This window comes from Myxocyprinus asiaticus, chromosome 8 (assembly GCF_019703515.2).
Source record: "Myxocyprinus asiaticus isolate MX2 ecotype Aquarium Trade chromosome 8, UBuf_Myxa_2, whole genome shotgun sequence".
NCBI classification, from domain to species: domain Eukaryota; kingdom Metazoa; phylum Chordata; class Actinopteri; order Cypriniformes; family Catostomidae; genus Myxocyprinus; species Myxocyprinus asiaticus.
In genome coordinates this window covers 8,969,748-8,985,756 of record NC_059351.1, presented here as the reverse complement: position 1 = coordinate 8,985,756, position 16,009 = coordinate 8,969,748, and the positions used below count along the sequence as shown (strand labels likewise).

General features: G+C 39.7%; 1 protein-coding gene across 1 annotated transcript in view; it reads right to left on the bottom strand.

The window, feature by feature from the left end:
* LOC127445276 (rho GTPase-activating protein 7-like) overlaps window positions 1–16,009 on the bottom strand; it is a 143,781-nt gene that overhangs the window by 107,841 nt on the left and 19,931 nt on the right. The window contains exons 3-4 of the mRNA XM_051705223.1: window positions 11,528–11,683; window positions 11,210–11,350 (exon numbers count right to left, since the gene is read on the bottom strand). Of these exons, the coding sequence (XP_051561183.1) occupies window positions 11,210–11,350; window positions 11,528–11,683 (297 nt within the window). The remainder of the gene's footprint in view (window positions 1–11,209; window positions 11,351–11,527; window positions 11,684–16,009) is intronic.

Genomic DNA, 16,009 nt, shown 5'->3' with positions numbered 1-16,009 from the left:
CTAAAAAGCTGCCCCATTTTTATTAAATAAATCTATGTTGCCCAGCCTTCTAAATGCCGCTATGCTGCCCATCTCTGTGTGCCACTCTTGAAACAAGGGCGCTCCAGCCTACTTCCATCCACTAAGTATGATCTGTCTGCCGATCATAACACTGGCTAGGTCTCACTTTTTAATGTATTTATCTCCTATATTAATGACTGCTCCATCACCTAAAATACAGAGTCTGGGGCAAAATGAAATTTGACAACTAAAACTCTGAACCCTCAACCAAAATTCTTGGACCTTAACACAACACCAAAAATCACGGGTTGTGTCCCCATCTTCTGATTGGCATCACCAGCAGGTGAGTGTGTCTTTAAGACCAAGCCTATACAAACTAGAGGGGGTCCAATAGAATCAATGTAAAATCTTAAATTGCATAAGGCGCACCCTTGCATCTCTAGATGTAGACTTGACATTTTTTTAAATCCTAGCCCACTCTCCCTCCTCCAATAGCAAGTTTAAATCTTTCTCCCATAATCTCTTGAGAGAAGTTGAAGCTCCGTCCCCCAGACTCTGAATTAGCAGGGAGTAATACACTGATGCCTCATGACCTATTCGCAACATCCCATTATTAGTGCTGAAGGAAATTTGACCTATACAGTCTAGAGGGGGTCCAATAGAATCAATGTAAAATCTTAAATTGCATAAGGCGCACCCTTGCATCTCTAGATGTAGACTTGACATTTTTTAAATCCTAGCCCACACTCTCTCCTCCAATAGCAAGTTTAAATCTTTCTCCCATAATCTCTTGAGAGAAGTTGAAGCTCCGTCCCCCAGACTCTGAATTAGCAGGGAGTAATACACTGATGCCTCATGACCTATTCGCAACATCCCATTATTAGTGCTGAAGGAAATTTGACCTATACAGTCTAGAGGGGGTCCAATAGAATCAATGTAAAATCTTAAATTGCATAAGGCGCACCCTTGCATCTCTAGATGTAGACTTGACATTTTTTTAAATCCTAGCCCACACTCTCTCCTCCAATAGCAAGTTTAAATCTTTCTCCCATAATCTCTTGAGAGAAGTTGAAGCTCCGTCCCCCAGACTCTGAATTAGCAGGGAGTAATACACTGATGCCTCATGACCTATTCGCAACATCCCATTATTAGTGCTGAAGGAAATTTGACCTATACAGTCTAGAGGGGGTCCAATAGAATCAATGTAAAATCTTAAATTGCATAAGGCGCACCCTTGCATCTCTAGATGTAGACTTGACATTTTTTTAAATCCTAGCCCACACTCTCTCCTCCAATAGCAAGTTTAAATCTTTCTCCCATAATCTCTTGAATCGCTCCGTCCCCCAGACTCTGATTTAGCAGGGAGTAATACACTGATGCCTCATGACCTATTCGCAACGTCCCATTATTAGTGCTGAAATTTGACCAATGCTGAATAATGCTAAAATGTCTGATGGGAGATGGTGCTTGTCAGTAATTTGGCTGAATGCAGTTGATTTCAGGATACATAAACCTTAAGAAACAACATGTCAATTTCTTGAGTGATCATGTTGTAATAACATCAAATACATGATACTATAGCTTACCAAAAAGGCATCATAAAATCAAAATACATTATTTACTCTCTTAACTTATTATTATTATTATTATTATTATTATTATTTTATGTATTACAATGTATTGGGTTAGAGTTTCTGGTACTTTCACTAGGCTTGGATTATTTAATCACATTTTCTCTCTTTGACATCCATTCAGTGCCACAAATCTCACATAGACCTGGTGCTGAGTAGCTGCAAAAGTCTGCGTTACATTAACCAGAGTATGTTTTTCTATAATTAAGTAACTCTTTTAAGCTACTTAATTAAGTTACTCTTTTTTTCAGTAATCCTGTTACAGTTCTGTTGTTTCTTGCATTACATACAAATTCAAATCTGCATCAAACTGCATCAAACTGTCTGTTTGTGCATGTATGTGTGTGTGTACTATACATTACACTTTTTTCCAGTACTCTTTTGCCTGTGCATGTTTACTTAACATATTTATCCATGACTAACAACATGATTCATTGTTATTGATGCATTCATACACAGGGGACTCTGCTACGCACATCAACTCATAGCATTTCGCACCTTTAAATGTATAGTCAATGAATGATTGTACTTCACTTTGGCTGCCATCCTCTGTTTGATATATAAATATGACGCCAGTTCCGATATATGAAAACCCCTTTAAACCGATAGAGTTCTTACATGGAGACATCAGGGGCCTCAGACAAATATACTGAGTTCTACCCATGCTGGGCCAATGAGCTATCAACACCACGCTGCAGGCCAAATACACTAAACATCTTGTGCTCCTGACAGACTTGAGTTACGGGATGAAAGTGGGCAGAAGCATTCAGGATTTTTGGCTCATGTGAGGGGAGAGAGAGACTGTATTATGATAAGTTTGGGCAAACACACGCACACACACACACACACGCACGCACGCACGTACACACGTGTAAAGACAACGTACCACAGCTGTACTGTGTGTGTTCTCTCATGTTCATACTGGTGATAGGGAGCTCCACTGAGATGAATGAATGTCTTTAGTCACAGACTGCTGTAAATACTCACAGCAGACTCTGTGGAAAATAATTTGAAGGGTGTGTTCTTCATGTACAGAATGAAGGCATATTCATGAAGTGACTAAGAAGTTTTCCATTACTGTTGCCATCCCCAAAACACAGCTATCTCTTTTCAATCCTCTTACATACATCAAAAAGCCACACAGGCCTTTGTGATGAGTCAAATCAATTATATAATTCCATATATCACATCTGCTTTCTTTCCTTTCCAAGTTTTTTCTCTGAATAGGAGAGATATACAGCTCTGGAAAAAATTAAGAGACCACTGCAAAATTATCCTTTTCTCTGGAATTAAAATGTATAGGTACTGTATGTGTTTGAGTAAAATGAACATTTTTGTTTTATTCTATAAAATACTGACAACATTTCTCCCAAATTTCCAAATAGCAATATTGTTATTTAGAACATTTATTTGCAGAAAATGACAACTGGTCAAAAAAAAAAAAAAAAAAAAGATGCTGTGTTTTCAGACCTCGAATAATGCAAAGAAAACAAGTTCATATTCATTTTTAAACAACAAAATACTAATGTTTTAACTTAGAATGAGCTCAGAAATCAATATTTGGTGAAATAACCCTGATTTTCAATCACAGCTTTCATGCTTATTGGCATGATCTCTGCCAGTCTTTCACATTGCTGTTGGGTGACTTTATGCCACTTCTGGCACACAAATTCAAGCAGCTCGGCTTTGTATGATGGCTTGTGGCCATCCATCTTCCTCTTGATCACATTCCAGAGGTTTTCAATGGGGTTCAGGTCTGGAGATTGGGCTGGTCATGACAGGGTCTTGATCCAGTGGTCCTCCATCCACACCTTGATTGATCTGGCTGTGTGGCATGGAGCATTGTCCATGCCACAGAGTTGGGGAACATTGTCAGTGCAGAAGGAAGCAGGATAACCTTGTACGCGACTTGATTCATGCGTCCTTCACAAAGACGAATCTGCCTGATTCCAGCCTTGCTCCAGGATCGGTGATGATCTGGGGGTGCTTCAGCAAGGCTGGAATTGGACAGATTCATCTTTGTGAAAGGCGCATGAATCAAGCATGAATCGAGCTACAAACGAATGCCGTTCGCATAAATGAGGAGTAGGGCTGGGCGATATGGCTAAAAAAGTATATATTTTTTTGGTTATTGATGATATACGATATCAATAATTATGTTTGCTCTGAAATGGCTCAAAAGTGTTGTTTTTTTGTTTGTTTGTTTGTTTTATTTTAAATCAGAGGAACTATCACTTCATCCAAACAGCCATTGTAGCCAAGTAGATTAAATATTTTAAAGGCATAAAATAAAAATCGAATAAAAAAAAAACAAGGCATGTTTCTGACAATTTTTCAATAAATGAACACAAGGGAGAATGATATTCAATCATTTTCACTGATGGCACTTAAACCGGAAGAGCTTCAAAACTAAATGAAACCCCCATTTTTAAGTGTTACTCATACATTTATAGTTTCTATTAATAAAATATGCCTTGTATATGCCTTTTCATAATAATAGCTTAATAATAATAATAATAATAATAATAATAATTATTATTATTATACAATTATTATATAAAAAAAATATATATATATTCTTTTTTTTTTCTTACCAGTTGAATTTGTAGGCTAACTGTGGAATATGTTTTCTTCTGGTATTTCAGATATTAATATCTGCATGAAACAGTATTTTCGTTGGTCTGTGCATGTATAACAACATTATTCTGGAAGTTGGAATGTGAAATGTCAAGCACACATTTTGCAGTGAATAATAAATACAAATTCAAACATTAATATAAATTTAAATAAAATCAATATAGCCTACAAACAGGTGAAATTCTCATAAGTCTATCAGGAATTTTTATGATAGGACACCATTATTTAGTTAAATAATAATAATAATAATGTTACATTTATATAGCGCCTTACCAGAGTTCAAGAACACTTAACATTTTCAAATTTACCACAGTTTAAAGAAGAAAAATTCGTTTTACATAGGAAGATGAATACTCTATGCAGCATTTAAACCTTTATGGAGCATTTCAACTTTTTTTGTAACAAAGTCTTAACCAGTTAATAACCTTAATCACTGATGAGGATATAAATAATAATACTTTAGGAGACGGATAGACAGGCTCCGACGTTAAATCATCACTTCAGGTCAGGAATTTAACATCGAGCTGAGGTTTAGACTATAAATGAATACATGGGAATCATGTGTGAATTGTGTAATACATTAACATAGACATTTCAAGAAGTGGAACATGTATATGATGTTGTGTATTAATTAATGTTACACTTGACAAGCTCCAGATGCGAACAATTAACAGAGACTGCAAACAGAGTCGAGACCACGGCCATCCGATCTGACCGTGCGCATTTTCATTCATAAGGTTTACACTTTAGAAATATTGGCTGCACAGATTTATACATCCGTTGCATTTTGGATATGTTTATTTAAAATGTTTCTTTATCCTTGTGTTTTTGGATAATCAGTCATCAAATATTTTTTATATTATTCTGATGAATCCTTTATTCGTTTTGAAGTCATTATTCATGTCTTTCCGAAAAAGGTATTCGGCTTTGGGCACATCCCCAACATTTATTTAACTTTCTGTTATTAACATTCTGTCACTGTCTCTCTGGTCTTGAAAACCACGAAGAAGTGGCACGCACACAGCGAATACCATCAAATTTATCAAGCATAACTTTGCTTTGATACTTTTGATGTGTTAAACTATTCTATTTAAAAAAATAAATAAAATGAGTTCAACTTCATTCTGGTCATTCACTGTCATTGTTAGCAATCTAAATGACATACATTAGCAGCGAAGGGTAGCTGCGGCCTCTTGTATTGCAGCTCTCCATCAGTGCTTAACATACCTTAGCAAGCGCAAAGGGGTTTGCATGCAAATGCTGCGTACGTGGTAGTCAGCTTTTTGTATCACAATGTGTGTATTCTAGTGTGTGTGTGTGTATGTACACACACACACACACACACAGACACACACAGACACACACAGACACACACATACACACACACACATACACACATGGTAGCAGACATTCTGTAAGTGTCAGTGTAAACAATAGTCACTTCTGTAAACAGGATTGACAATATCCATGCTTCTGTTTGATGCATGCTCCACGCTATGATGGCTGATGTACTTGCTCAAACATGTAAACGTACATTCCATGTGCCATACATTTTAGTCTTTTAATGATCCTCTTTCTCTCTGTGTCTCTACCTAACTGTCTCCATCACTCATCTCCTTGACCTCTCTCTAAGCACTCTGTGATGTTGACCCATTAATCAAGATTAAATGGATACAACCATTCACTGAGCGACTTGATTCTTTTTTCCCATTACCTCAGGCAAGATGGCCACATATTGAAAGATAAGACAAAAATTATTAAATTAAGATAAGAAAGTAATCTGGGTACAGATTGAACTTCAAAGTGCCTGATTGTATACTCATCTTTAAATTATCGTTTATCCATATTTATCTGATACTTCTTCATACTTAGTTATATTTTAAATAAAACAATGATATATATATGTATATCCCCTCCGTGGACCACCACCTCATCGTCGTGGAGGGGTGTGGGTGCCCCAATGACCCTGGGAGATGTGTTGTCTGGAGAAAATTGGTCCCTGTGATGTGGCCAGCAGGAAGAAAAGTGACCTCGCCCAGAACAAGCAAACATGGGCCCTTTTCTAGAGCCAGGCCCGGGAAAGGAGCTTGTAGGCGAGCGCCTGGTGGCCGGGCTTTGACCCATGGGGCCCAGCTCAAAAAAACAACGAGGGGATGTCCCCTTGTGGGCCCACCACCTGCAAGGAGAGAAATAGGGGACCGGTGCAATGCCCAATGGGTAGCAGGCGAAGGCGGGAGCCAGTGAAGACTGGACCTTGGTTACAGAAACTGGCTTTTGGAACATGGAATGTGACCTCACTGGTGGGGAAGGATCCAGAATTAGTGTGTGAGGTTGAGAGATACCAGCTAGATATAGTTGGACTCACCTCTACACACTGTTCTAGCTCTGGAACCAAACTCCTGGACAGGGGTTGGACTCTCTCCTTCTCCAGAGTTGCTCAGAGTGAAAGGCATCGAGAAGGTGTGGATACACTCACTTGGTGCTTGGTGCTATGATCTTGGAGTTTAGCCCAGTAGATGAGAGGTTCGCCTCATTGCGACTTCGTGTTGCAGGGTGAAAAGTTCTGACTGTGGTCTGTGCTTATGCACCAAACTGCAGTCCAGAGTATTCTGCCTTCTTTTAGACCCTAGGAAAGGCCCTGGAGGGGGTGCCAGCTGGGGACTCCATAGTTCCGCTGGGCGACTTCAATGCCCATGTTGGCAATGATGGAGATACCTAGAGGGGAGTGTTTTGGAGGTATGGCCTGCCTGATCTGAACCCAAGCGGTGTTCTCTTATTGGACTTCTGTGCTAGTCATGGATTGGCCATAACAAACACCATGTCTGAACATAAGGTTGTTCATAAGTATACTTGGTACCAGAGCACTTTAGGCCAAAGATCGATGATCAACTTTATTGTCATATCATCAGACCTGCGGCCGTATGTTCTGGACACTCGGGTGAAGAGAGGAGCTGAGCTGTCAATCGATCACCACCTGGTGGTGAGTTGGATCAGATGACAGAGGAAACAACCAGATAGACCTGGCAAACACAAATGGATTTCGAGGGTAAATTGGGAATGTTTGGTGGAGACCCCTGTCCAGAAGATTTTTAATCACCACCTCCAGAGGAGCTTCTCCCACATCCTGGAGGGGGCTAGGGACATGGAGTCCGAGTGAACCCTGTTTAAGTCCTCCATCGTGGAGGCGCCCACTGTGAGCTGTGTCTGGAAGGTTGTTGGTGCCTGTCGAGGTGGCAATTCTGGTGGACACCTGTGGTAAAGGAAGCCATCAGGCTGAAGGAGGCTTTTCGGGATTGGTTAGCCTGTGGAACTGACAGGTACTGGCAGGCCAGAAAGACTGCAGGGGCAGCGGTTGTGTAAGCAAAACCCGGATGTGGGAAGACTTTGGGGAGGCCATAGATAAGGACTTTTGGTCAGCCTCAAAGAGGTTCTGGCAAACCGTAAGACGGCTCAGGCGTGGAAAGCTGGGATTTATCTCCAGGCCGTTGTTTACTGGGGTAGGGAACTGTTGACCTTGCCTTGCAATATAGTCAAGCAGTGGAAGGAACACTTATGGAACTCCTAAATCCGACTAACACACACTCTGAGGAGGAGGCAGGGATGGAGCACATGGGGGTGGGGGGGTGGGGGTTGACACCCATTTCACTGAGGTCACTGAGGTAGTCAAAATGCTCTAAAATGGCAAGGTGCCAGGGGTGGATGAGATTCGCCCTAAGCTGCTGAAGGCCCTGGATGTTGTTGGGCTGTCATGGCTGACAAGCCTTTTCAGCATTGCGTGGATGTCTGGGGTGGTACCTAGGGATTGGCAGACAGGTATGGTGGTTCCTATTTTTAAAAAGGGGGATTGGAGGGTGTGTTCCAACTATTGAGGGATCACACTTCTCAACCTATCTGGGAAAGCTTATGTCAAGGTGCTGGAGAGGAGACTCCAGCCGATTGTCGAACCTCAGATTGAGGAGGAACAATGCGGTTTCCATCCCAGTCATGGAACAGTGGATCAGTTCTTTACCTTAATGCGGGTCCTAGAGGGGGCGTGGGAGTTTGCTCATCAAGTTTACATGTATTTTGTGGACTTGGAGAAGGCATACGACTGTGTCCCCCGAGGTGTCCTGTGGAGGACGCAGTGGAAGTATGGGGTACTGGGGATGCTAGTGTGTGCCATTCGGTCCCTGAATAACCATTGCGAGAGCTGTGTCTGCATCCTCTGCATTAAGTCAAGCTTGTTTACAGTGGGCGTTGAACTCCGACAGGGCTGTCCCTTGTCACCGATCCTGTTTGTGATATTCATGGATAGGATCTCAAGGTGCAGCCAAGGTGTGAAGTGTGTCCAGTTTGGGGACCTCAGGATTGCATCCCTGCTATTTGCAGATGATGTGGTCCTCTTGGCATCATCATGCTGGTAACTCCAGCTCACACTTGGCAGGTTTGCATCCGAGTGTGAAGCGGTTGGGATGAGGGTCAACACATCCAAGTCTGAGGCCATGGTTCTCTGCCGGAAAAGGGTGGATTGCTCTCTTCAGGTAGGGAGAGAGCAGCTGCCCCAAGTGGAGGAGTGTAAGTATCTTGGGGTCTTGTTCATGAGTGAGGGAAAGGTGGAGCGTGTGATTGACAGGCAGATTGGTGCAGCATCTGCAGTAATGTGGTCGCTGTACCGGACCTTGGTGGTGAAGAAGGAGCTGAGCCTGAAGGCAAAGCTCTCAATTTACCAGTCGGTGTAGGTTCCAACCCTCACCTATGGTCATGAGCTTTGGGTAGGGATCGAAAGAATAAGATTGCGAATACAAGCGGCCAAAATGAGCTTTCTTTGTAGGGTTTCAGGGCTCACCCTAAGGGATTGGGTGCGAAGCTCTGCCATCCGAGAGGGGCTCAGAGTAGAACCGCTGCTCCTCCATGCTGAAATTAGCCAGTTGAGGTGGTTCGGGCATCTGATTAGGATGCCTTCTGGATGCCTTCCTGCGGAGGAGTTTCGGGCATGTACAACTGGGAGGAGGCCCAGGGGAAGACCCAGAACACACTGGAGGGATTATATTATATATATATATATAATTTAAATAGGTGTTGAAGATTTAATTTGTACTCTCAAAACAAATATGTAACAAATAAATAATTAATGAGTCATACTAAGTGAATAACACGTTTATTACAATGTTACAACAAATGAAAACTAAGAGTACAGAGTAAATATTAATATATTAAGGTGCACTCAGTAATTTATGTGCATGTTGTCTTGGACTTACACTGACACCTGGGGGCATGGATGCAGCATCATTCAAATGCAACAGTTTTCAGTTACTGATGCCATTGTAGAAATTCACTATTCACAGTGAGCCATGATTCATCGAACTGATCTCACAGTGAAATCAGTAACAGTAGGTTGACTTTTCATTAGCTAAAATCAGTCTTTGCTTACTGAAAATGTGAAACACTGCCCCCAGTGGCCAAAGCAGTGAGTGTTGTTGGGCGTATGGGCACATGTGAGCTAAATTTTCCAGATGTATTGTCCACAGAGTTGTTTCCAACTGTACAGGCTGCTATACAGTAAGGAGGAATGCATGTTTTATAAACTGTACCCCCCAACCCAAACCTAAACCTAACCATAAGTGGATTAAAAATGTAACGTTAAACGGGAAAATGCAACTTCCTACTCACGTTCGTCACTGATTAAGCAAATGCATTTACCTCCTGGTTATACTGCTGGATCTGTACCCAGGCCTCCCACACAGCTGACGCAACACACTTTTGGTCGCACCACTGGGAAGGTAAAAGCCAATACAAATGTCTGATAAGAGATGGTACTTGTCGGAGAGTCGGCGTATTGTGGCCGATCCTAGTATACAGGAACTTGCGGAAACAACATGCTGACTTCTCGTGTGATCATGTTGGGTTTATTTAACCCATGAGTGAAAGTGTTCAATAACAGGGAGTTTACTGCGATCATGCGATCATGACATGGCAGCCCCCATGATGTGACCCTCTCCATGAGTAATCTCATGTGATTGCTCATGATTTTTTACATTGAAATTACTGAGTGCACCTTTAATATTTAAACTATTAACTAAAACAGTTAATTACAGTCACCTTATAAGGTGTGAGCACTTTTGCATCCAATTAATGCTTTCCCATATCCCTGGAATTGGTTAAACTGTATGCCATTAATCGCTTATTCACTTTAAAGTTATTATTTTCGTAATACTGCAGATGAAACAGTTTTTGACGAGGTCACTGAAGTGTCTAACATTTAGACATCCATGTATGTATGCTGAATGACAATGCAAACATTAAATTAAAAGGTAGTTGCGGTGCCAGCAACCACTTTAAAGTTTACTGAGGAGTCTCTCTCTCTCTCTCTCTCTCTCTCTCTCTCTCTCTCATCCTCTCATTTTATTTCTCTCTAAGTTGATAAAGCTACTGGAACATGATAATTTTAACCTTTACTGTCAGCCAAATTCCACCAGCTAAAACACACTGTGGAACATTCCACGTGATCTTATTCCCTGGTGCATGTAAATGTCTGGATGTGTGTGTGAGAGATGGACATGCACAGTTGTAAAGTGCAACAGTTTTACTCCCTTTTGCAAGCAAAAATTATAATATGTGACAACAAATTTTAATACATTTGCACATGAGTAATAAGTGTCATTTCAAGGAGTGTTGTTATGAGTCTGATATCTGCTTTGCTTTGCTGAATCTCGAATGCTCGAACTTTAGCAGGTTACAGAGAACACATTATCACAGCCGCATGTTCCCAGTCTGCGTGCAAAAAAAAGAGTGGCAGAAACGATACAGATACGATCAATAAAACGTGATATATTATTCTGTATGCCTTCTGTGAGAATCTAGTTGCCCGATTTTACCTCATAAATCGCCGAGCAGCAGTTTGCAACAGGTAAGTCCAGACTTTGGTTCAACTATACGTGTTAATGAAACAGAGGTTAACTAACCTCATTTTTTGGTCTAGCTCCAGAGGTTCCAGAGGGTCCTGATGAAGACAGTGATGACAAAGAGTGATAAAGAGGGGCATTTAAGGACTGGGAGGAGGCTGAGAGACTTCCTGCTGAATCAAGCATTTCCAAATCAACATCCTGTAGAAAACATGGTACAATTTCTATATATATATATATATATATATATAGTACATATCAACATATTACGTATCCAATAATTTTAATGGAGGTCTACAATAGTTGGCGTCCATTATTTCATTGCAAATCACAGCAATTTAATAAAAAGCTGTTGCTGATTGGTGGCAGGCCACTCACAGAAATGTTGTGCCTTTTTAGGTTGGGCGTGCCATTGAGGGAGGGGATGGAGCTTAAAGCATTTTCAATCTCCTGGTCTAACTGATCCAGCTTCATTATTAACAGAACCATGGAGTCCAAACGTGACCTCTCCTTTTCTCTCTCCTCTTGTGAGCTCTGGAAAGAGAAAAACAGTTCAATCAGACTCCATCTAAGAAACTGAACATTAATCTGATCTTTCACAATGACAGTTGTTAAAACGTCACTGTGGACCAGGCGCCGACTCGGATGAAGTCAGGACTTTTCCATACAAGCTGAGGCAACACTTCATTAGATTTAGTCTCTTTTTTCTAGTCATAGTATTAGCATTAAAAAGATAGTTCACCAAAAAATGGAAATTATGTTATCCTTTAGTCATGTAATTTCAATCCCATATGTCTTTATTTTTTTCACAGAAAAAAAAAAAAGTTATTTTGCAGAATGTTCCAGCTGCTGATTTTTTCCTCAAATCCCATTCTTGTTTACCCACTTGGCACATCAAGATGCAAAATGTTGACACCCATGACACCTACTTGCATTGTGAGGACCTAAATAATATTCTAAAAATCATAATTTGTGTTCTGCAGAAGAAAGAAAATCATACACATCTGGGATGCCAGGAGGGTGAGTAAATCATGAGAGAATTTACATTTTTGGGTAAACTATCCATTTAAAAGATGTCAGGTACTGATGCGAAAGGGAAGATTTTCAGCAAATAACAACTTGGTGCAAGTTGATGAGTAAATGATGCTAGAATTTTCAGTTTTGGGTGAACAATCCCTTTCTATGTCCAACATAGAAAGAAAATGAGAAAGTGCAGAATGGTATACCTTTTTATCTTCATTATTTTAATTAATGTCTATTGGCTTGTAAAATCACTTTGTGTGTAACTTCACAATGGTGCACAATGGCAGAATAAGTAAATGACTACATAGCCAGATTAGAGAGGAGAAAGAAAAAGAGAGTGAGTGGGAGACAGAAGTTGTTCTGCTACTCAAGCATAGAGGAATGATGCTGGCACTTGCCCTGTGTCTGAACCAGGCCTGTGCAAACAGCCCCACACAAAGCAGGGCAGTGTGTAGAGGGTTTGCGTAGCTTGTTCTGGTATTTACCCCTAATACATGCTTGTCTAGCACATGCATACAGCACACAGAGCGAGAGAGAGTGAGAAAGTCTCTGCTAATAATGAGCTCACCAGAATACAATCCATTGTCCAAAACACACATTTTCAGACACCTTGAAGGCCATTATTAAGGTTTTTTGTTTTGTTTATAACACTGCAGTATTTCATGAGAGAACACTGGTCATGAACAGAACCAGTCATTGGGGTGGGGCTGGCAGGCTTCTATCATGACAGAGCGTCTAACCTGGAAAGCACATTGGCTACAGTTTGTTGTTTTCATACATGCCCTCGAGAGTATGATTACGGTACTTCTAGGGTCATTACGGTAAATATCAATGTCCTGCATTAAAGAAACATCATACATCCAAAAATAGGCATATACTGCTGTAAGACAGATCTTTGGTTAGAGGACACAAAGATTCATGATACTTGATACATGATGAATTTTTATTAATTTATGTTAAAAACATTCAGCACAGCATTACTGTTTATTAACAGTAATAATAACAATAATACTATGTGAAAAGTGATTTAAAGTACCATCTCTGATGATATGACAGTTGAATGGAGATGTCTTTGGTAAGCAGAAGTTCAGGTCAGGTCATGATAAACGAAAAAATAAAATGGGAAAAGGACGTGTTTCACTAAAGAGATGGCAAGATTTTTATTACAAGACAGCGGTGAACAAATAAAAGATGGACAAAAAAATCACATTGGCTGTCAGAATGATGAAAGCACATGTCTATGTGGAGACTATCCAAGCACCGAGAATGATAAAAGTCACCAAAGAAAGTGGCATAAAAGTATAGTCAATATGAATCCTACTTTATTCCAAGTCATCTAAAGCCATAAAATAGCTTTGTGTGAAAAATCAGACCCAAATTTAAGCTGCTATTCACTGAAATGCTCCTCTCTGCCATGGCTTTCAAATCTCACTTATTCAAACTTGGGGATATTTTGGCACCCAACCCTATTTACTTTCATCATATAAAACAGCATTAACAAACTCTTTTTGTGTTCCATAGAGGAAATAAAGCCATACGGGTTTGAAATGACATGAGGGTGTGAAAATGATTAATTTTATTTTTAGGTGAGTTAATTTTGCCTTACACACATTAATTACAGTCACAAGGCCATTGAGTACTACTAATTAGGTGTGACTGGAACAGGTGTTGGCAAATTTAACAATTCATCCCAAAACATAGTGCGTGTATGCATGTGTGTGTGTGTGTGTGTGTGTGTGTGTGTGTGTGTTTAGCTTTCTTATATCTACTTATTCTATATTTTTTTTATAATCAGTGTGATGTGTTGTTTTCATGCTAAAACTAGTTACCACTTTACACATTTCAACAGACAGGCAAACAGACATGCTTTTCTTTAATGTATGTAAACACCTTTTTTTCCCCCTTCTAAAATCATCAAAGTACAATTAAGACAGAAGCTCACATGATCCTGACACTCATGGCACATCAGCTGACACCAGGGCCACAGAACAGGGAAACGTCACACTTTAACACTGTACACAGTCTTGCGTGTGTGTGTGTGTGTGTGTGTGTGTGTGTCCACACACACACACACTCACACACACACACACACACACACACATGCACACACGTATGCACACACACACGAATACACACACACTTGTTTTTATATCGTTTATATTGTGGGGACTCTCCATAGACTTCCATGCATTTCATGGATTTTATACAGATCTAACGATAATTTCTATACCTTAAACCTAACCCTCACAGAAACCTTTTTGCATTTTTACATTGTGGGGACATTTGGTCCCCACAATGTAACATAAACATGTATACACACACACACACACACACACACACACACACACACACACACACACACACACACACACACACACACACATCACTCACTCACTCACTCACTCACTCTCTCTCTCTCTCTCTCTCTCTCTCTAATAAATAATTTTCTATAATTCTAAAAAGGAACATTACACATTTTATTGAGACAAGTTAAATAAATAAATGCATAAATTAAAAAAGTCACAAAATTGTCACAAAAATAAATGTTGAACTCAAATCCAATCAAAAGATGAACACTATATAATTGCAGTTTCCCTGCATGAAAGATTTTCCGAATGTATTTATAAAACATTTCTAATATTTCTAATAATGTAATACAGCCAAATTAATGGAGACGTTTGCTTAAATCTCCTGCTTCTAAGATTTTAATATATTTAAGATTCCAAAGTCTGCAATCAAATGTTCAATTCAAACATTTATATTCAAACAGATAATTCTTCTCAGACCAAATTATCTGTATTATTCTCAAAACTCCTACAGTATGTAAGAATTTTATAGGAGAAACAAGTGAGACGAAGTTTTAACTTAAATGAAACATAACTGAAATCTCAATTAAGTCTCCTCAGCTACAAAAGACCAACCTTTGAGCAATAAAATGTTAATCTCTGTGTTCATGTTTAAATGTTCACTCCTAAAAAAAAAAAAAAAAAATGCAATTGCAAAATCCACAGCAACATTCTTCAGATATTCTAAAAGTTATCATAAACACAAAGGTTGGTGTAACACCTGATATTACATCCGTATATCACATTCCTGCACATGATTCTAAGAGTTTAAAATGTATTTGGCTGCAGAACAATTCCTCTCAATCATCCTTGCTTCCTTCCTGTCTTGTGTGTAAAATCAAGTGCTACACTGACCTCAGGTGGTGTGCTGTGAGTAAGACACACTACGGCTGTGGACATCCATACAAGAAACACACTTAGACACAAATACTTGCAAGTTTGCACATATACTGTTGTAGGGGCTTCCCATTTATATTCTTTGTTCCTAATATAAAAATAAAGCAGTGTTTTCAAATTGGTTTCAGTTCAAGGCCCAATTTCACTTTGGACATCAAGTGGCTACTCAACACAGTACCAAAATTGTATATCGTACAAAACTAAACAAAAATGTCCTTGAAAACATACAGTTAATTTATATTTCTTTTACCTTGCATTTTTTCTGTTTGCTTTTAAGATTTTCGAGTGAGAATGAGGGCATATCGTACAATACGGCAATGTTAGCTTCTAGCTACCTTGACAAATTAATTTTCACAAAATACTGTGGAGTCTGATTGGACGCACAACAACATTATGACATCAACAAAAGTTAAAGGAAGCATTCACTTCTCTCTTTTAAAAGTTTAAAAGCCTATTAATTTTGCTACCCATGCACAATTACATGGTTAGTTGCATTTTTATTATTTGCAGTTTGGATTGTTTATCTTAGCTATCCGCAACCCTATCAGAACAGACCTGCAACCCACCAGTTGAAAACCACTGCCCTAAAGCACAT